General features: G+C 49.2%; 1 protein-coding gene across 1 annotated transcript in view; it reads left to right on the top strand.

Annotated features, from left to right (window-relative positions):
* ACVR1 (activin A receptor, type I) overlaps window positions 1-20225 on the top strand; it is a 30455-nt gene that overhangs the window by 9810 nt on the left and 420 nt on the right. The window contains exons 3-8 of the mRNA XM_010133181.1: window positions 51-268; window positions 5790-5889; window positions 7821-7967; window positions 10411-10686; window positions 14191-14388; window positions 19169-19299. Coding sequence (XP_010131483.1) covers window positions 51-268; window positions 5790-5889; window positions 7821-7967; window positions 10411-10686; window positions 14191-14388; window positions 19169-19299 — 1070 coding nt within the window. The remainder of the gene's footprint in view (window positions 1-50; window positions 269-5789; window positions 5890-7820; window positions 7968-10410; window positions 10687-14190; window positions 14389-19168; window positions 19300-20225) is intronic.

The following is a 20225-nucleotide window of genomic DNA, read 5'->3' as shown; positions in this document are numbered from 1 at the left end:
CACCCTCCTCTTTCTTTGTTTATTTCCTTTCCTCCCATCTCCTTTCCCAGGGCAAAGTTTTCAAGGAGGAGCTGCAGGTTACAGCGTGGAAACACTAATCATCGTTATACTGGCTCCTGTGATAGTGCTGATAGTTTTTTCTGCAGTAGCTGTGCTGATCATCCGGAGAATACAGAAAAACCACATGGAGAGGCTCAACTCTAGAGATGCGGAATACGGCACCATTGAGGGACTCATTGCATCGAATGTCGGAGACAGCACGTTGGCAGTAAGTAACTGTGTGCGCGGGGAAAAGCCCTGTGAGCTTCCTTCACTCCTGACCCCTCCTCCTGAACCCTCCAGACATGCCACACTAGTGGCTGGGCCTTTTGCTGCCAGGGAGTGCCGCTTAGTGCCAGGACTTGTGTGGTGACACGGCTGTCCTCGCAAAGCTGTTCTTTACCTGAAACTTACCCCAACGACAGCCTTTGCCCTGGAAGCAGAGTCTAAACAGCAGAACAGAGCGCGCTGGTTTCTGGCAGCCTGGAGTGATAGGAAAGGTATAAAAATGCGCTGCATCTTTGATACAGAAAAGACAGCCTGAAAGGTTGGAGAAGGTGTGATGCTGGGGGATGAGGAAAACACAAGTATTTTTAACTTTTGGACTTCCCTTGGTGGAAGGGCTCTCAGATGACTGGGAAACCAGGGAAGTTTTGTTGACGGAAGAGCAATAGGAATTTTAGGAAATGAGGACTGTTTACTCAAAATTCAGTTTTTAAAATATGTCCTTGTTCACGCAGTCTCTGGAAAATAACATGACTCGGTGAAGTGTTTCCATGTCTTACCCTTTCACCTGAGGCCAGAAAAAATGTGTTCCCAGCAGCTTTCCTGTGCTCTATCAGAACTGAGCAAGTCAGTTTGCAGAGGCAGCTGGAGTGTTTGTTTCTGAAAGCTGCGCAAAGAGAAGTTTCCTCCTCCTCGCATTTCTAAGATAAAAATCTCTTCAGCATTAAGAGGTTGGAAGACATTTTCTGTTACGGTGCTTTCCCACCATAGCCTGCTTTCCCTGCAGGGTTGAAACACGGGTGAAGAAAACCGGTCCAAAACACAAATACTTTTGTAGTATTTTGTATAGAATATGCTACTAAATCCAGTGATGGGGCATTTTATTTCGGTGTTTTGGACTGTGTTTCTCTCTGTAGGAGAGAGACACTGGTATTTCTTTAAATGAGGAATAATCTTGGATATCTTCCTTAGAAAGTGGTGGTTACCAGCCCCTGGGGATGCAGTTTCGACTATGTCCAGAAACATTCCCCAGGAGATGGTTGCGCCCCGCCATGTGAAGTTGGCAGATGCTTTGCAGGCCCGGCTATGGGCATGTATTGAAAGATAGATCCGTGGGACCGTTCAAAAATCAGAGCTCTTTTTGGGAGCTGGAAGCTCTTTCTTGTTTCTCTTTGCTTTGAGTCAGAGATGTTTCTGTGAAATACTGCAGGGAATAAGCGCTGGAAGAGCCACCTGGAAAACCCTTTCATCCCCATGCATCGTGTGTCCTGACAAGTGAGTTTTCAGAGTTTGAGTTGGCCACTGAGGGATGCCATGGGGGCAGGGGACTTCCTTTTTTAAGGAAGTGTAGGTTAGAACTGAGTTACCAGGCTCCTGGTCATCTGGGTGTCCCATTACGCATTTTCGAAACAGCTTATGTGGAGAACGAGTAAGTAACCAGTGCTTCAGCCAGGAGGAAGAGCCTGGCTCTCTTCAGGGAGTGGAGCCACACAACATGGCAAGGGGTAAGGGGAGGATGGAGAGGAATCGGTTGTTCGCCTTCTGCCGTACAGTAACAGGGGGAGGCATCAAAATCAGCAAGTGAGAGCAAGGATCATAATAAGGAAGGTGGATCTTACCACAGTGGTAATGGAACCAGTGGAACTCTTTGGCTGATCATTTTTCTAGATCCTGCAGGTTTGTGTACATTCAGAGAGCAGGTGGGTGAGAAGATGGTGTGTCGCTAAGCACTTAAAAAACGAATTAAAAAAACAAGTCCCTCCAAGAAAGTCCCTGAGCTGAATGTGCTTGGAGGCTGAGAGCATTAGGGGAAAGGATCACATACAGTGAAGTATTCCTGTATTCGCGTCTGACTCACTCCCCTGGAGCAGCCCGGGGTTCTCAAACCCCAGTGCTCCTATACGCTCCCCTAGGGCTCGTATGGCTGTGTATCTACTACCCACCTTCACTCCATTCGTTATGCCCTAATAAAGGGAACTGCGGAGGGGGTCAGAGACAAGGTTCCCATCTGGTGGGACCTGCGGGTGGCCACTCTGATAGCAGCGGTTTGGCTTTTAACCGCTGCCTTTCTCGGGAAGGTGGAACCGTGGAAGTTGCTCCCTCTTAAAGCCTGAGATCTCCAGGTGCTTCCTGTATCTGGGGATCAAGTGGGATGCTGAGCACTGCAGCTTTCTCCTGCCGCCCTGCTTCGGCTTGGCCCTGTAGAAAGGGTACTTGGTAATCTTTCTGCTATTGCCTCTGGCTCTCTGTAATTAGCCCAGAAGGCTTGAGTCTGTGTTGCTGGTTTGACCTGCTCACCATGAACTAGGCATGTGTGCAGCTGGTTATCTGGCTGTAAGCACTGACTTCTAGCCTTTACCAGCTCTTATCTCTTACCGGTGCAAGACCATCGCCATTCCATTTGCAAACCTTTTGCACTTCAAGTCTTTTAGTATTACTTGGAAGCAGTGATAAAACCTGAGAAGAAAAATCAAAATCCTTTTTAGAAGAGGTTGGAGGAGTTGCTAGCTGCAAAGGCTGGCCTAATGGAGCGGGTTTGTCCCGGGCTGTCAGACCCTCTCAGCTGTGTGATGGCAGTGACTCCTCTGTGCCTCGGGAGTGCTGGGAGGTGAACCACCCCCGCAGTTCCTCGCCTCTAAACCTTCCTCTAGACAGTAAGTCTGCTGTAAATTCCAAAGTTCTCTCCTCCATTGTGTTCTAAACGGCTGGTTTTGTTGCACTTTAGATTAGTTTACATTTAGGATTAGTCTCCATAGTGCAGCAAATGCCTAAAGCCCTAAGCTTCCTACTGGGGGATGGAAAGAGCTGCGCTCTCTCCAAATCTTGTTTTTTCAGTTGCTGCAGATAAGTTTCTGTGTTGTTTTTTTTCCCTCTGATACAAGCAGGAAGGCAAATGAGCTCTCAGTTTGTGTTAAAAAGCAAACTAGCTGCCATACTTAGATTATCTTTTTCCTGAGCACTCATTAAAAAATTGTTAGGAGAAATGGGATTTCGTCGGATCTGGTTAAAGCCCAGTGGTGCAGTTTGCTGGAAATACCACGAAGTTCATTACGCATATGCCTTTTTATCCTGTTGTCCTTTGTAAGGAAAGTAGTCCCCTAATACAGTTGTTAAGGCTTTGCCTAGTAGGGGAGTCGGAGCCCAACAAGCAGCTGGGTATTAGCACTTTGAAAGGCTAATAGGGTTTTAACATTCAATTAGACTCTCACTCGTGGTTTTTTATAAGCTTACCAGTTAAAGTCCGGTTTCCAGGCACTAAAAGTTCCAGAAAGTGATAACAACTCTTTGGAAGGAAGAATTTCCCCTGTTGTGGGGAATCTTCTGGAGCATCAGTGGCGTATCTAGTGAAGGAGAGACAGGTCATATTCTTTTCACCTTGTTTATTTTAGAACTGTTTTCAGGTAGAAATAACTGCAGCAAACTGGAATAGTTTGGGCCACAACTTCCCATGACGTACCTACCTTAGAATAATTTTTTAAATTTTTTGAGGGACTGTTCATCCAGTGTGGTTCAGCCGCTTTAGGAAGACTAACACTAGATGACTAGGCTGTTGTCTTTTAAAGAAGTTCTGATTTGAAGCAGGGACTTGAAACTCGTCAGAAAAACCCCCGTGGTGCCAGATGTGCTTGTGGCCGTTCTTGTGGCTCATTGCTCCGAGCTGCTTATGGTTTGAAGGGTCTGTTCACAGACATGCAGCTCCGTTCCCCAGTGGCTGCAGTGTGGTGGACACAGGGTACGCTTCGTCCCCAGGTCGAGGCTCCTCTGCGGTGCTCCTGGCCAGGGGGTGTGTGGCAGTGGAGAGGGAAGGAAGGTGGAAACCAAGGAAGGAAGAGATTAAAACAGACTGGAGGGAAAGGGCAGAAAACTAGATGGGGGCAGAGTGAGCAAAGGAGAGCCTGGATTTTGGGAGTACCCTCTGCCATCTCGGCTGTCTGTGTACTGCATGTGGAATGAACTCTAACCAAGGCACGTGTCTCTGTGCCTCCCCTTCCCTTCCCTGCTGAAGGCTTTTGCTGGCAGCAGCTCTTGGCACACTGCAGAGGATGTCCCCACTCTAGATCTTAGCCTGGCACCTACCTGCGTAACAGCAAAGTGTTGCGTGGTTTGATTTCTCTGTTAATTAATTCACTTTGGGCATTTCAGCTGGGGGTTTGAATGCTAAAAGAGGGGTCTAGTGATGTTAAGGTGCACGTGGTTTTTTTAGGGCACCCGGGTGAGTGTGGCAGGTATGACACAGGACCTCTTGGTACCTGTTCTCTGGGGTGGTGTCCGGAAGGTCAGTGAGACACACGGGGACACACCAGAGAGTGCTGGGTGCTGTTAACCAGCAGCTCACCAGTGGTTCCCAGTCACGCCGGAGCCCGGCAGTGAGGATTGCAGCAGCAGCCTTTCTTCTTCCTCCACGACAGCTGAAGCTCCGTTACAGCTGTGGGCTCTCCCCTCTCTGACCAGCTCACACTTACCCAAAACACACCTGGCTGTAGGTTTTGCCAGCAAAACTGACTCGCCTCCCCGTCTTGCTTCAGTCACAATGACCAGCTGAGCACAACCTGTGTGCCGGCCATGGATTGGAAAGGTGCTGAAAAAGCAAGCTGTATCGCAGGAGTGAGCTGGGTTTATCTGTCTTACCATTTCAATTGAAAACCTCAGTGGGGGCTGTTGCTAGAGCCTGTTGATAGTAGAGTTCTCTTTCTAATGCGTATTGATCCATAGGGATTCATAAAATAGATTTTGAGAGTACCCAGTGCCACGGCTCGGTGGGGCTGGGCCAGGAAAACAGGCTGTGTTGCTGTGCCCTCTTAACAGCTTCACTGGGAACTGGGAGAATGGGAAAGGTCTGCAGGAATATTCAGAAGTAAATGTTGCTGTTAGCAGAAAAGTCAGAGAAAGTACGATTATTTCTGTTTGAAGCAGCTCAGATTATGATGAGACACAGAAAACTTCTGTGGAAAAAAGAAAGTCAGTATTAACCTATTTAAGCTAGGTGACAGAGCTGAGAGCATGAGCTAAGAGAACAACAAAGTGCTGCTAAAGGGTGGAATTTCACTACAGAGGACAGCTCGTAGGCTAGGAGTGATTTTCCAGGTTCACAGGCAGTAAACTTATCGTCATTTATTTGTTAAACAAAATGATTTGTTTATGAAACAAAATGATACTGTAATGCCAAATACTGGATGGGGCAGAATAAGGAATCTGACTGGCAGGGGCTTGGTTTGCTCTTCCCTCTTGCGTTGTTTGAAAAACTTCCACCAGAAAGTGGTTATGCCTAAGCTCCCCTACCAGTCTCTTCTGCGCGTGGGATATGTTTGAAGTGGTGAAATTGTGTGAAGAGTGTCCTCTGTCCATCTGTACAGTGACGGCAGCGGTGTGTCTTGATCCTGAGTGGACAAATGGCATCACCAGAGCCCTTGAGATACCAGTGGGCTTTAACTTAACCTGTCCTGGGAAGCGGTGTACCTTTGTGTCTGTAAACGGGGAAAAGGGAGTTTCTCACAGGCTGTACATGTCTTTTCCCTTTTGAACAGGACTTACTGGACCATTCCTGCACATCTGGAAGTGGTTCTGGACTTCCTTTCCTGGTGCAAAGAACGGTGGCTCGCCAGATCACGCTTGTGGAGTGTGTCGGTTAGTATAACCCTTGTTCACAGCCAGTGCCACTAGCTTGGTCTTGGTAACAAATGCAGAGAGGAAGCTTCATCTCCCATCCTCATCAACTGGTTTGTCGCAGTTGCGCCTGTAGGATATGAAACCTCAGACTCCAGCTTATGGAGCGTTCTTGGTTTTGGAAAACAAAGTGAAAAAATTCCTGTGCAGAAGAAAGGTGCAAAGATCATCTGTGCTTTATGACTGAGAAGCGTACGCTTTGTTCCATAAGGCGATGTCAGAAAACACAAACTAGGCTTGTTTGGGTACTTTGTAAGCTAAATAAACAGTGCTTTCAGAAAAGCGAGCTCAGTTCGAAGCTGTCAGACTGTGAAATGAGCACCATTTAATGAACAAATGGTTAATTAGAAAGCTTTGGAATTAGAAAAGGATCAGCTGGATTTGAGATCCCGAGCTGAAGCATCAGGCAAAGTGGCTAACGAGGTATTTAAAAAAACCACCCCAAGCCGGTGATTCTGTGCTGCTGGAGTGGGACCCCGTGTGTTTGGACCTTACTCGCTGTGCACTGCTGCTCTGGGGCCGGGCAGGTGTGATGTACTGCTGCTGTCTCTACTAATCCTTCCCTACAACTCTCCTGGGTCTTTAATTTTTGGCAAGACTTTAGTGTTAATTTTAAGGATCCATTAATTTTCTTCCCCGTATGTATATTATTAATTGAATAGTGTTAAATTTGCATTTAGTAATTTTGGGAAGCATTGGGGTCGAAGGTGCCCCGAGACAGTGACATTGAGCCCAGGTGCCGTGCTGGCACTAGAGAGGTGAGGAAGGCATGAACATGATTGATTCTAGTAGGGGAAAAAAGACTCTCTTAAATATGTTTTACGCTGCTTCCTCGGTAATTTGAACTCAGGACGGGTTAACACCTTCTAGTCACTAGAAGTTTTTTAACTCCTCAGCGTGTTAAATCGAGCCTGACTAAACCAGATGACTCCGTAGGGACTGGGTGTACACTTCACCAGCATTTCGGTGCTGTGGGCTTATAGCACGTATCCAGTAGGCACAAACGCTCACACTCGCATTAAATGCAAGTGCATCCTCTGGTGCTCTGCAATTTCCAGTCATCAGAAACTGCAGAATGTGACTTGCATGATGATTTCGTCTGTGATAGACACCTTTCTGAGTGTGTGTATATGTGCGGCCAAGTGGGTCTCTGGAGTGGCGCTGCTCCCGAGCTGACGCTGGCTGGCACGGTTTCCAGAGACCTGTGCAGAGGAAGCAGGTGAAAGCGCTGGAGCAGGAGGCTCTCCTGGGTGACACCTGTGCTGGGTGTCTTCATTCGGTCCTACCCGCTGCTGATGCACGCGTGCGCCTAGAGATCGCCAAGTGCAGAGCAATGAGGGGCGCGGTCCGGGTGTTTGGAGTTGTCAGATCCGCACAACTCGCTGCACTCGTTGGGCTGTCAGGACAGTGGCAGCCACCAGAACTTGCCCAGTGTGCCTTGTCCTGGATTTGCTTTGCCCTTGGGAACTTGATTGTCTCATGATTTCTTCTAGGTTATTTAGGTGAAAAGCTTGGCCTGCAGAAGTGTGTCCCGACCTCCACAGGACAGGGGTGGGGACTGAGGGGTTTTTACATGTGGGGTTTTTTTTAATCCTTTCTGGTGTTTGTTGCGTTTTGTTTTAAAAATCGTCATTCTGCAGTTTGTGTGTCTGGCTGTGCCGCCCCTTTGCAAGGGCTGGTGATGTGATCGGAGTGTGAAGGCTGTATCTCAGGAACAGCTAAGGGACACGGTGTGGCTGTGCAGTGGTAAAAAAGCGTGTGCAGGGGCAATCAGACTACATCAGTGTGACGTTTGGGCCATGACTGTTGAGGTTACAGCCTATCCACTAATCATGTCCTTCTGCCTTGTGAAGCCTGTTAGTTGACAGTGTGCTTCTTTTCCCCCCCACCAGGAAAGGGCCGTTATGGAGAAGTTTGGAGGGGTCAGTGGCAAGGAGAAAATGTTGCTGTGAAGATCTTCTCTTCCAGGGATGAAAAATCCTGGTTCAGGGAAACTGAATTGTACAACACTGTATTGCTGCGGCATGAAAATATTTTAGGTAAGTCAGAGAACTGCATTCATGTGGCCGGTGTACAGGTGAGTCAACAGAACAGTTCACGTTTGCCAGGTATCTTGAAATCTTTGAGATCAGGTTCTTGTGTAATATATAGTTGAAGGGAAATACTAAGGGGGAGAATTGCCAACGGGTGCTGAAAGCTGAGTCTCAAATGGAGACAGTGTCGTCGCAGCCATGAGTCGTTGTCCTCCTGCAGTACTCTACCAAGAAGCACCCGCCGCGTTTTTCGGTGGTTGGCAGCACAGCCTGTGGAGGAGGATGGAGGTGCCACAGCCCTGCGTGCTAAGAATTCGCCCTTGCAGGGCAGCCACGTGGCTAAAGGGTGCTGCACGGTGTGTGAGGTGAGACCTTCTGGTGGACCTACATTTCGTGTGACTTCAGTTTACATGGAGAAACGAAGGGAGAAGTGGGGAGGAGTTTGTAGTGAGATTTGAATGTCCAATTGCTTTCCCTTGTGCCCGAATGAAGTGCCGTATGAATCCATTATTTCCTTATGTTTACCTGTTCTGCTCAGGGTCAAACCAAGCTCCTTTGGTGTTTAAACTTCCAGCTACAGTTGCCCCTTTATGATGTATTTCATTTCCCTGTAAAAACGAAGGTGCGATGACTGTGACTCTTTTGCATCCCGTGTGTGCTCAGTTCTGACAGCTCAGAAAATGGCTTTTTGGGTTGTGAGCTGTGGCTGAAGTTAAGCAGCCCTTTCAATTCCTGGCAGACGGGACCAGCTACCAGTGGAGTGCCACCTTTCCAGACAAAGGCTGCAGCGCGTGCTGACGTTACCTCACCCGCAATCTTCTGTCTTCAGTCAGTTTTACCTGGGCTCCTTAGTCTTATTTCCTGTCAGAGAATATTCCCTGGCTCTAGAGCTCACCTGCTTGGCGTTCATCTAATGTTTCCTGAAGCAGTTCCTTTTTTTACTACAAAAATAATTCGGTGGCCCCCTGAAATGTGATTTATTGCACTTTCCTTCCCGAGAGAGCAAGTAACTTGGTTGAAATTACATTACACATTTCCCATGTTCCTCTGCCTGTGTTTAGTCTTTCTTGATAACTGTCAAATTTGTTGGCTATTTTACAGAATTCCTTTTATATGTGATATTAAACAATACCACAGACTACGGAAGTGTCACAGTGTGCAGAAGTCTGACTCCAGGAGAGAAAGTAGTGGGTGTTCTGTCTGACAAATGTCATATGTGGGCTTTTAATAAACATCTTTGTTCCTCTAACTTGGGAATCGAGCTTTGCTTGCTTCCCAGCCGAAGGTGTTGAGGTCAGCGGTGTGCTGCTGCACAAGAAATTCAGAGGAACAGGAAGGGAGCTGCTCCTGCATCTTAAGTTCAGATTTAAGGCACCACGTTTCTCATAGAATGGTTTGGGTGAAGGGACCTTAAAGATCATCTAGTTCATGAGTTTCCAAGGGACATTTGCCTCCATTCCCCTGAGGAGGCTCTCTCTGGGGTACAGCTATGGTGTGTAGGGGTGCTCTGCTGTGCTTCACTGGGGAAGGAAGTTGTGCACCAGCTGAAGTGTCTAGTATCTGAAGGAGAAGAACGACTGTTCTTTGGGTTTTTTTCTGTGCTAAACTTCTGGTGCTGCCACGCTCTCCTTAGCCATCTGCTGCTTTTGGTGTCCCGTGGCTCCGTGGTGACCAGGTGTTTGGAGCCTGCTGCGATTCTGAGCAGTCCCACAGGTCTGGTAGTCGGTCAGGAAGCAGCGATCCCTGTGCAGCCTTTTTGGTGACCGGAGGTCATTGGGAGCAGGCTGTGGCTGTGGTGGCACATGTGTTTTCCCATCGGTGTCTGGTCAGGAGGGTTTCCGGTGGCACAGCAAGCTTTCAGCGTGCTGGGTTGACTGCTGGAAGTGCTCAGAGCCTTGCCGTGGCTGGGAGTGGAGCTGTTGGGATGGGATGGGTACAGGATCGCGTTTAGCCTGTTTCTCAGCAGCATGCTCTGCCTTCTTATTGTCCCTAAAGGTGCCAGTGGGTACTGATGGCCCATCTGTTTGAGGTACCGCTGCTTTCCGGCATGGTCCTGTTGAGGGACAGCAGCAGATGTGCTACAACACGGAGGTCTTTTAACTGGGAACTTCACCACCCCCAAGTTCTTCAAAAGAAGGAAAGAAAAGTTACAACTTTTCCTTTTTTTTCTTTTAAATATGTGGTCCTAACAAGTAGTTGTGTGGGGTGTGACTGACAGACTACACAAAGACATTGTTGAGGTGGAGCTCCAGAACATGCCAGCTCTCTTTTCATCCTGGTGATACCTGCAGTCTGTTCTCGGGGCAGTACGGTCCTGGAAAAGTTTAATTAAACTGAGTTTTGAATCACAAGAGGGGCCTGGTGGTATCGGTTCTTTTCTTGGGGGAGTCTTGAATGAGCTCTCTCACTTCATTTTGTTGTTTCTCCTTTTTCCTTCCTCTCCTTCTAGGTTTTATTGCATCCGATATGACTTCCAGAAACTCGAGTACCCAGTTGTGGTTAATCACCCACTACCACGAAATGGGGTCTCTGTACGACTACCTGCAGCTCACCACGCTGGACACTGTCAGCTGCCTGCGCATCGTCTTGTCCATAGCCAGCGGTCTTGCACATTTGCACATCGAGATATTCGGGACTCAGGGGAAGCCGGCCATTTCTCATCGGGATTTGAAGAGCAAAAATATCCTCGTCAAGAAAAATGGACAGTGCTGCATCGCGGATTTGGGTGAGTTCATTTCCATGCAAATACACTGAGCATGTTCCTGTGGAAATCAAATACATTAGGTACCTCCAGCCTTTAAAGTCTGAAAGTAACCTTATAATTTCCTCACCGTGATGTGACAGTATCCTGAAGGATGGGGACAGCCACTAGATGGCACTTAGAGCCCACAAATGGCTCTCGGCGGCCGAGGAGGCCAGCGTCGCCTTGGTCCGGAGCAGGGCTGGCGTTCTGGACTGTTCCACGGGTTTGTGGTGTTAAATTTCATTCACGGATCCCAGAAGACAGCAGTTGTTAGGCTTCAGCTCCTTTCTGAACTAGTAAACGTCCTTCCCCGTGCAGCTGAAGAGCTCTGCACTCACTGTCCCAGGCTCCGCAGGTCCATCCAGCAGGAGGCTTCTGTCAGGACAATTCAGTGAGCCCACGACTGGCTTCTCCATGACCGGCTGTTTCAGACTTGAAGCTGGCAGGGTGCTGGGAATAGTCGCAGCAGCGTGGCTGGCTCACGCCTCAGGGGCATGTCCGATGACATTTTTTTTTTCTCTCTTTCCTCTGAAGACAAGGGAGGAAATAGTGGTAGAAGAGTACAGTATTGAGCAGTCATTGGGAGACAAAAAGTGCACCTGGAGACGGGAATTCTTTCTCTAAATAATTCCACTGCTTAGTTCCCATCACTTTTGCCTGAGAGGCGTGAGATAAGCATAGGGAAAACATGGAAGCCACACACTTGGCAGAGGGAGTAGCAGGTAAAAACTGGAGCAGTGAGTTGAAAATACAAAACTTCAGAGACCGGCTCTTAATTAAATTTGTACTTGACACTGAGGAGGGGGCAGCCCATACTGGCACTGGCTGACATCACACTAGTAAAGAGAAACCTACGTTACTTATCTAGAGGCCTGAGGTGTTGGAGAGATTTTTTTTGAGTGAGCACCACAATACACGTTTCCCAGTTAGTTTTTATAGTGGTAAAATGGCTGTTCTTTTAAAAAGTGAAATCCTCAGGCACATCTGACGCATTCTTCCTTTATTCCTTATCTGTGAAGGAGAGTTACCAAGGAGTTTGTTGCATTTAGTATATGTTCTTGTCTTTTTTTTCTGTATGGCTTTGGCTTTCGTTTTTTTCCTGCTCTGATCTCCTTCTCTGTTTCAACACGTGCACTGTATGAGAAAAATGGCACTGAGAGACTGGTGGGTATGGGCAGATGGAAGGACTCGCTACAGCTGCCCAGAGCTGAGCTGGACGTGGGTTCTGTCTCTCTCACCAAGTTCTGCACTTGCAGTGTACCTGTTAGGAGCAGGAGTTAGCTCCAAAAACAGACAACTACAATGGCTTGGCTGCGTATCTTGTGCTAATTTCCCGGCAGCCTGGGTGCCACGCACCTGAGCTGCAGTAGCTCAGTGTTGGTGGCCTTTTGTTTGGTCCTGGTCCTGGCTGGCAGCAAGTGCAGGAGCTCTGTGAACTGGCCGCTTGTCCTTAGCAGGCATGTGGGAAATGCGAGTCTCTGTCAGCAGCCTGGGGACCAGAGCACGGTTACAAAACTGAGCAGAAAGGGTGTGATAAAGCCCAGGGGTGGAGATCAGCCTGGCGGCACTGTCGGCACTGTGGAAAGGTTCTGCCCTTCTGAAGCAGTTCATGTGCATCCTGATAGCTCTCGGCTGAGCATCTTGACAGAAGAGCAGAATAATGCTTCTACGAAGAGAAGGCAAAGCCCAGCCTCCCCTCGCTGCCCCCTTCCCCTCGCCCCGCCACCCGAGCAGTGACTGTCCATCTGAAGTGAACGTGGGGTGTCAGGAGGGGACTGAGAGCGCCAGCCAACCGTGTTGGCTCCATTTCTGTTTCTGGCAGGTGCCAGTATACTGAAGAGGGGGTGCTGGTGTCTTGAAAACCAGTGCGGGCAGCGATTTGTACTCCTGTCAAGCTTCTTTTATCTTCTCTTTTTCTTTTAAGAATTGGTATCTTAAAGTAAAGGCTTCTCTGGCAAGTGCTAGTCTGCCCTCGAGTTAAACATGCGTTGAGATCTCCTGAGGTGGAGAGAAGCTGAAGCAGCACAAGGTCTGTCTGCTTCCGAAGTCATCGACAGCCCCCAAGGAGAACCGGGTTACAACACCGCTGTCCCCTGGCCTTGTTGCAACACTCCCCTGCTGTGGGTGTGCGGGATGCTGACGCGCGTCCCTCAGCCTCAGACCTTTGACCTGTCAATCTACTGAATCTGGTTTGCCCAATTTGGATGGACCATTATGATTTTTATCAGAGTGTTCTCCAAAGTCTTGACCTCTTCAGAGTCTGCCAGGAAATTTGTTTTCCAACCTTTGCTTCCAGTGTGCGAGTTTGTTTTTTAAAAGAATAGTATAATCCATAGGTATTGTGTAATAGAAATTAATATCAATGCAGCCACACGCATTAGTGCATACATGTGTGTGAATACACGTCCTGTATGTGCGTGTGTATTCACACACGTGACAAATATTTTTATCTGGAGAGTAGGCTTTCCGAATGATCTTCTCAGCAGTCATGGGGTTGGTAGGTGGTGTCTTTCTGGAGGTGCTATAAGCATCTTCTTAGCAGCTTGTAACTACTTGAAGTGCATTTAAATTGTAGGGAAGCGTTCTCCACATTTTTGTTATGCTGAAGTACAGACTGGTTTTTTGGATAGACAAAAAATAATGATCTGATGATAAGTTAATTTTCCGTGGGACTGAGTTAAAAAGCTTTTTGAGTTTCGTCTAAAATAAAGTCACGTTAAATTTAAATAGTATATATCATTCTTACAGGATTTGTTGAGGAAACTAGGGAGAGTTTGTGTCATCTATTGCGTAGTTGTCATGCGCCTGTTGCTGTTCAATTTGCAATGCTCCATGTTTACCATGGCAGAATGAGCACTCTCCGCGTTTCCAAATTTACGGTAATTGAGTCCCTCACATAATGTTCTTCCCTTAAATGTTTGGTAATTAGTAGAAACCAGGTAAAGTGGTTTGGACTGACTCATTTTAGATCAGCTTGAGGATGTTTATTTTTGAAGCTACTGCAAATACAGTGTTTTTTATTTTCCAGCTTTATTTTTTAACTTGTGTACATCCATCATCACAGTGTTTTTCTTCTCCTTTCCCCACAGTTCGGATATATCCACCTACCCAAAAGTTCTATAAATAAATTTGAAAGCTGCATAAAATTGTTTTCTTCTCAGTAACGGGTGCTTGGCCTTCTGTGTCTACGTGCCTTGAGCGCTGGTGACATCCAGCGGCTGCAGAACACTTTAATGACAACATTTTGCAACAGTGCAATAACACACTTAATGGTAATCCCCCAGGAGATAGTGGGTCTGAGTCTGCGGACACAGGGACTGTTTCACAGCCAGGTTGGAGCTGACCCAGCTGGTCTTTGGACAGCTGGACTTTCAGGTCCTTCTTCGTAAGAAACCGCCTGGGGGGTGTCACTGCTCACGTGCGGTTTAAACGTATGCCGCTCTGGTTGTCAAGGGCACTCAACAGCCGTGTGTTTCTGTCCTTCAGGCCTTGCGGTTATGCACTCCCAAAGCACAAATCAGCTGGACGTGGGGAACAACCCCCGAGTGGGCACCAAGCGCTACATGGCTCCAGAAGTCTTGGACGAGACTATCCAGGCAGACTGCTTTGACTCGTACAAACGGGTCGACATCTGGGCCTTTGGGCTGGTCCTCTGGGAGGTGGCGCGACGCATGGTTAGCAACGGTGAGTATTGGGGACGTCTTTTCCTGGTGTTGGAGGGGACTGAGCAAACGGTAAAGCATGGCAACGCACTGCCACCAATGTGCACGGTAACTACCGGCTCTCCAGGGTACGCTGATTCCTGACACCGCTGCCTGTGGTGAAGCTGTCGGTATGATGACAACAGTGTTTGGCCATTGTAGTCATTTCTGTAATGGTAGAGAAGAAAGAGGGTCCCCTGCTTCATTCTAACTCATGATGAGAAGAGAATTCATACCAAATAGTCAGTTAAGTTAACACTGAGACAGTCAAGTCTCTAAACTTTCTCCACGTGTCGCTGAACCGTAGTGAACACACTTAGATGGATGTTTTGTGTGACAAGGAACCGAAGGAAAACACGTAGGAAGTGAAGAAGCGATGAGAATTCAGGGGTTACCAAGTGCGCTCACAAGGCAGGGTTTTGGTCGCAGCACGGTTCCGTGTGGGAGGAGTGCCACTGGCACCCTGTTCGTAGCACAGTGTTGCTCCCTGTTGCCTTGGCAAAGGGCTCTGAATTTAAGAGCCTTTAAGTGGGGGGTCTGTTGGGGTGGTTTCTTGGCCTGGTCAAGTCAGAAGTCCTCTCAGACTTCTGGGCCTTGTGTCATGCTCTCTGGACCCAAGTGGACAGGAGAAGGCAGGAGATGTGCTCCAGGCACGTCTGGAGGCACTGGCAGTTGATGGTGACGTGTTTAAATCGGGAAATCCTGGATCGCTGTACGTGTTCATTTGCTCTGTCTGACCTGTTCCCACTGAATCCAGATGTGGAGTTCTGTAGCTGATGTCAGACAGGGTTTATCATCTTTTTGTTCGGTGGGATCTATTGCAAGTCAGAGTTTGAGGGGAGGCTGTGGAGGAAAGGATTAAGATGGCTCTAGAGAGCTTGCTTTGATCGCCCTGAAGAAATCCAAAGCGGGTTCTCTGTGGCCAAGAGAGCAGGGTGATCTGTGGGGGTGGTCACCGTGTTTGGGGAGATGCCATCTCACTTTCAGGGTCCACAGGGAGCAGCTCCTGTCGTGCTGGCAGTCATGGGACTGACTCCAGGAGCCAAAGGGGATTTCCAGTGCATTCTGTGGGGTGGCCAGAGCCGAGCTTGTGACCTTCCTTCTCCCCTCCCTGTCAGAGAAGTTACTCGAAGACGTACCCAGCAAAAGGAATAGGTGTTTTGCTGATACAAGAACACCCGTCCGCTGAATCAGCGTGGTGGTGATCCGGGGCAAAGGTGTATGTGCTTAATCAGAGGCAGGAGGGGAGTCCTGTGGGTGATGGTGTTAGTTTTCCCTGTGGTGTCCCCTGTTTATTGGCACATGTGTGTCCCGGACAGGTACGGGTCTTGCTTGTTGTGTTTCCCAGCACTGGGAGACTCTGGGTTGCAGTTCACGTTGGTGTGAGTGCCGGGAGAACTTGAGCTGTGGTTCATGGTTTTGGGTGTGCTTCTGTGAGCCACGCTTTGTCTCCACAGCCTGTGAGCACTGTGCCTTACCAGCTGCCGTAGTGCCACAGGCTTGCTGGGCAGGGGCCGAGGAATTCGCTGTTCAGTGGGTACTGCTCACCGTGGTGGGAAGGAGCCAGCACATGAGGGGTGGCAGTGGGTCTGGGAAGGGACCGTGCTCACGGCTCTGGCACCCGCCGTGCTCACAGGGGTGAGCCCCTACACATGGGTACGCACCTACACGTGGGCACCGTGTAGGGCATTGGCTGGCTGAACACAGCGGCTGGTGACACGCCTCGCAGGTACCTCGTGACATGGGTCATGGCAATAGCCTGAAGTTTAAGGGGATGGTGATAGTAATCCCACAGTACTTATCTCCAGTTTCTCGGTGTCTCTGGCTGGTGCCGTAAGTAATCACATTTCCTTGCACTGGTTTGAAATGGAGTGAACATTTTCTCTCGGATACACATGTTCAGCGAGTTGAAACCATCGCTGCACTGGGCAGTCGCTCAGGCAATGCTGCGTGGTTCACAGGGGCACTCGGACACTGGGGTGGGCGGGCAGGGGTCAGGCAGGTGAACGGGTGATGGTGTGGCTTAGGTGGGGTGGAGGCGCTTGTGGGTTGTGTGTGCTGGAAGCTTCTGCTGTCCCACGCTGATGGAACTTGTCGTCACTTACTGGTGGAAACGCAGAGGCTATTCCAGGGAGTCAAGCTGGCTTAGCACTTTGGTTCGTGGAGGCTCTGAAGTTGTTGTAATCTGCTAGTAAGTCTAATAGTTTTTAAAAGTTTATGTTTGCATCTTTTTTATCTTTGCATCAATTTTTTAATGTTTATTAAAAATCTTAAAATTGAAGAATATTTTTTAACTTACCTAACGGTCTTCCAGGTGACTCAGAGATTCTCAGTACTTTCCTGTGGTGGCTGAGTATAAGGATTAAAATGTGACGGGAACCTCCTTTGCCACCACCGAGAATGCTTGTGCATTGTCTTCATGCTGCGGCAGGAGCCACTCGGCATCTCTCTCTGTACTTGAACAGGCGATTCAAGCCCCGAATCGCTGTTTTGCTCTCTTTAAATAGACTGGTAGACTTGTAGAGTGGTTGCTCACGGCTCTTGGAGTGCGCTCCCTTCCTCGGGTACACGCCTCGCATCGTCGCTGCCCTGGTGCCCGGCACTCCCAGTCCTGCTCCCTGCGAGCCTTCGCTGCGGCTCCTGGTAGTGTGTATAGTATACTCATTCAGTATTGATGGTAATCCAGACCTGGGAGATGGTTCGTTCTCAAAGCCACCTCGGTGAGGGCCTGTCGTTGTAGCTGCCAGGCTCTGGCTGTTGCTGGGGGTTTGTCTAGATCTGGATTTTCTGGCATTTTTTTGGATTTTTGCACGCAGAGGACGTGGTGGTGTTAATGAGGATTAAAGGTGAAGGAAGCGCTACTGTGTGTGAGTCCTAGCTGATTTGAGTAGCAAACAGCCAGCAGCTCGAGGGGGAAAACGCATACTACAGATGACAGCAGTCCTCCTAAAAACCGAACTGCCGCGAGCTGTCGGTTGGGCGGAAGGGCTCAGGGTGTCCCTGGCTGGCTCCTGCTCCAGGCAGCGGGCAGAGGAGTGTGCCACAGTTCGGAGCTGGCTCCGGGAGTGGAGCGGTGTGGGCTAGAGTTTGCAGGGGCTGCTGCGGCCAGCGCTGGTCCCGCGGGCTCTGGGCTGCGGGAGATCAGTGCGCTCCAGAGTCGCTCAATTGGAGTAAAGGCCAGAGCCGCTTCATCTGAGTCGTGACTACGAAACAGCCAGTTATGTGCTCTGCGCTTGGAAAGACCGCGTGAAAATACCCAGAGCCAGACTTGCTCCTTTAGTGACGTTCAATGTCCTAACGAGCCGGCAGCATTCCAGAGCTGCGTGACGAAGCTCTGAAGTGCTGCCTCTGGCTCGGGTAACGTCAGGTACGCTCTGTATCTGAAATAAAGTGTAGACGGTGTGGACACGTGAGAGCTTTTCTGTGTTCTTGGTCTCTCACCATACCCTCCACTCGGTGTTCTGGGAGGAAGGAGGAGCGTGAAGACAAGAGTTCAGCACTCGGGTGGTGTTCGGTCTGTTCGAGCAGTTACGAACTGCTTGAAGGAGGAGGGTGGGTGATGCTGCTTTACGCAGCGTGTGATGGAGTCTGTCCTGCCTCCCTGGGGAAGCCCTGCCGGCTGCCAGTCCCTGCCTCCTGGTAACGCACTTGGGCAGCAGGTCTTCGCGCTGTGCTGCTGGTTTCTAAGGGAGTTGTGATGTCCTGAAGACTGTTTCCCTTTTTGACTGGTCGTCACAGACAGAGGTTCACAGGTTTTTGCAGAGTATCTACGGGATTTTGATCTTCATCTCCAGCAAAACAAGAAGACTAAAACTTGACTGCTATGGCAAAGTTTGAGAACCTCTTTTCAATTTCAGGATAATCAAAGCCACAGAAATTCTCCTGAACTTCATGTGGGACAGCTGCAGCCTGCTAAAAGGCAGGTTGAAGGTTGTAGTGCCCATGTTTCTGCTGGACGTAGAGGGCCTCGCTCGCTGGGTGTTTTTCCAACCCACTGACCTGTCTGGGAGCACCAGTTTTTAAACTTGCTTCCTAAAAAAGCTGAGCAACCCGCAAGTGATTTGTGAGCTTCCTCCACTGTGCTGCACACGTGCCTTAGAACAGGGAGAAGGCTCTTCAGCCTCCAGTTCTATGTGAGCCGGGTGGCAGGTGGTGAAGAGCACGCAGGTAAACCCGTGTTTCAGCGCAGTCCTAGGAGATGCGCTCGGCTGCCACAGGCTCTCGGGGAGGTTGGCTTTGTGGTGGTATGTGGTGCCAATTTTACTGTTTTAATAGCAAGAAATAAAATTAATCAAAGCACCACCAGCAGGGTCTGTAGATGCTGACGTGCTTATTGGAGACTGTCAGGAATCAAGCGTGTGGTGAGCCTGTTGAAAACCACCCTGCAGACCCCACGATACCCACACTGGCTAGTAGAAACCCCAGGTTCGTGGTGGCCGGCGAGTCTCCGTGCCTTATAGAAAGATGGCTTTCTGGCACCTGAATCTCTCTTGTCATTTCAGCTCACACATCTGCAAAATGGATATAATTTTTACTTTGTGGAATTGTGATATGAGCCAATTAATTAACATTTTGGGTGGAAAAAGCTGTCACTGTGGTATGAAGTGCTGTTCTGTTGTTTCAAGGCTGCTTGACGCTGTGGTGGTAACTTGCGAAAGGTTTTTGTGCTCCTCAGACAGTGAGGTCACGCACGCTCTCTATGCAGAAACGCTGTTTCCCTGCGCAGTCGTTAAATGATGCCTCTCCCGCTTGTGTCTCGCCAGGTATTGTGGAAGACTACAAACCACCCTTCTATGACTTGGTCCCCAACGATCCCAGCTTTGAAGACATGAGGAAGGTGGTCTGTGTAGATCAGCAACGGCCCAACATTCCCAACAGATGGTTCTCAGACCCTGTAAGTGGGCGTGCTGCGGGCTGACTGCTCTTCTTCCGGAAGAGTCAGGGAAGCAATTTCACTATCACTTGGGATGGAAGCGGTCCCAGGGCTGCATGTCAGGACTGTTGCCCATACAGGTGTCAGGGTTTCATGCCACGCTAGCGTAGACCGTTAGATTGGAGCAGGAGGAAAATGACTCATGACTTAAGTCTGAGCTATTCACAGATGAGCCTTTTGGTAGCATGATTTAACAGCAGCCGGTTTAAAGCTGCTCTTCCTGCGGTGGTATTCTCTCTCCCAGGGGAAATTTCCTTAAGGGACAGGGAGCCTGTGTGGGACTTTCTGTGGCTTATAAACATGCAGAGGTGGAACAGAGTTCTGGTGTCTTGCCTGCTACAGGGCAGGAGGCTGTTGCTCTTTTCAAAAGGCTTGTCCAGAAGTTTGATTTTCTTTATCAGAATCAGTCTGGACTCTCCAGGTCAACCAGCTGGTTTGTTCCTTCTTCACGACCGAAGCCGTGGAGGTCTGAATCTGCCCGGCTGGGCAGGAGGTCTGCTCCATGAGGCTTCGGCTGTGGAGCTGCTCCAGCCAACTGAGAATCCCGCTGCTTAAAACCGGAGAGCTCTACCACCTTGTCTGGCATCCTCCGCTGGTCCTTCAGGAGTAGCTCTCCCTGGAAAGAGGTTCTGTTGAGTGTTTGCTGAGTTAAACAACAGAGCCCGAGGTTTTCTAAAACTACGCCAGCTCGTCACTCCAGGCAGCCCATGGTCTAGTTAATCTCTTGGTTTAACCAAGTTACCAAACGTGGGGTTTTTCCACGCTTGAAAGCTGCGTGTGTGGTAGAGAGCAGTAAACTCTGTACGCACTGAAAACTGAGCGTTAATAAGGCAATAAACCCCTCGTGTCCTGGTGCTTAACCCAGCCCGGTGCTCTCTTGGCTTGTG

Source organism: Buceros rhinoceros, unplaced genomic scaffold (genome assembly GCF_000710305.1).
Source record: "Buceros rhinoceros silvestris isolate BGI_N320 unplaced genomic scaffold, ASM71030v1 scaffold28253, whole genome shotgun sequence".
In the NCBI taxonomy this organism is placed as follows: Eukaryota; Metazoa; Chordata; class Aves; order Bucerotiformes; family Bucerotidae; genus Buceros; species Buceros rhinoceros.
Note: the sequence above shows the minus strand (reverse complement) of the source record. Positions and strands in the feature narration are given on the sequence as shown.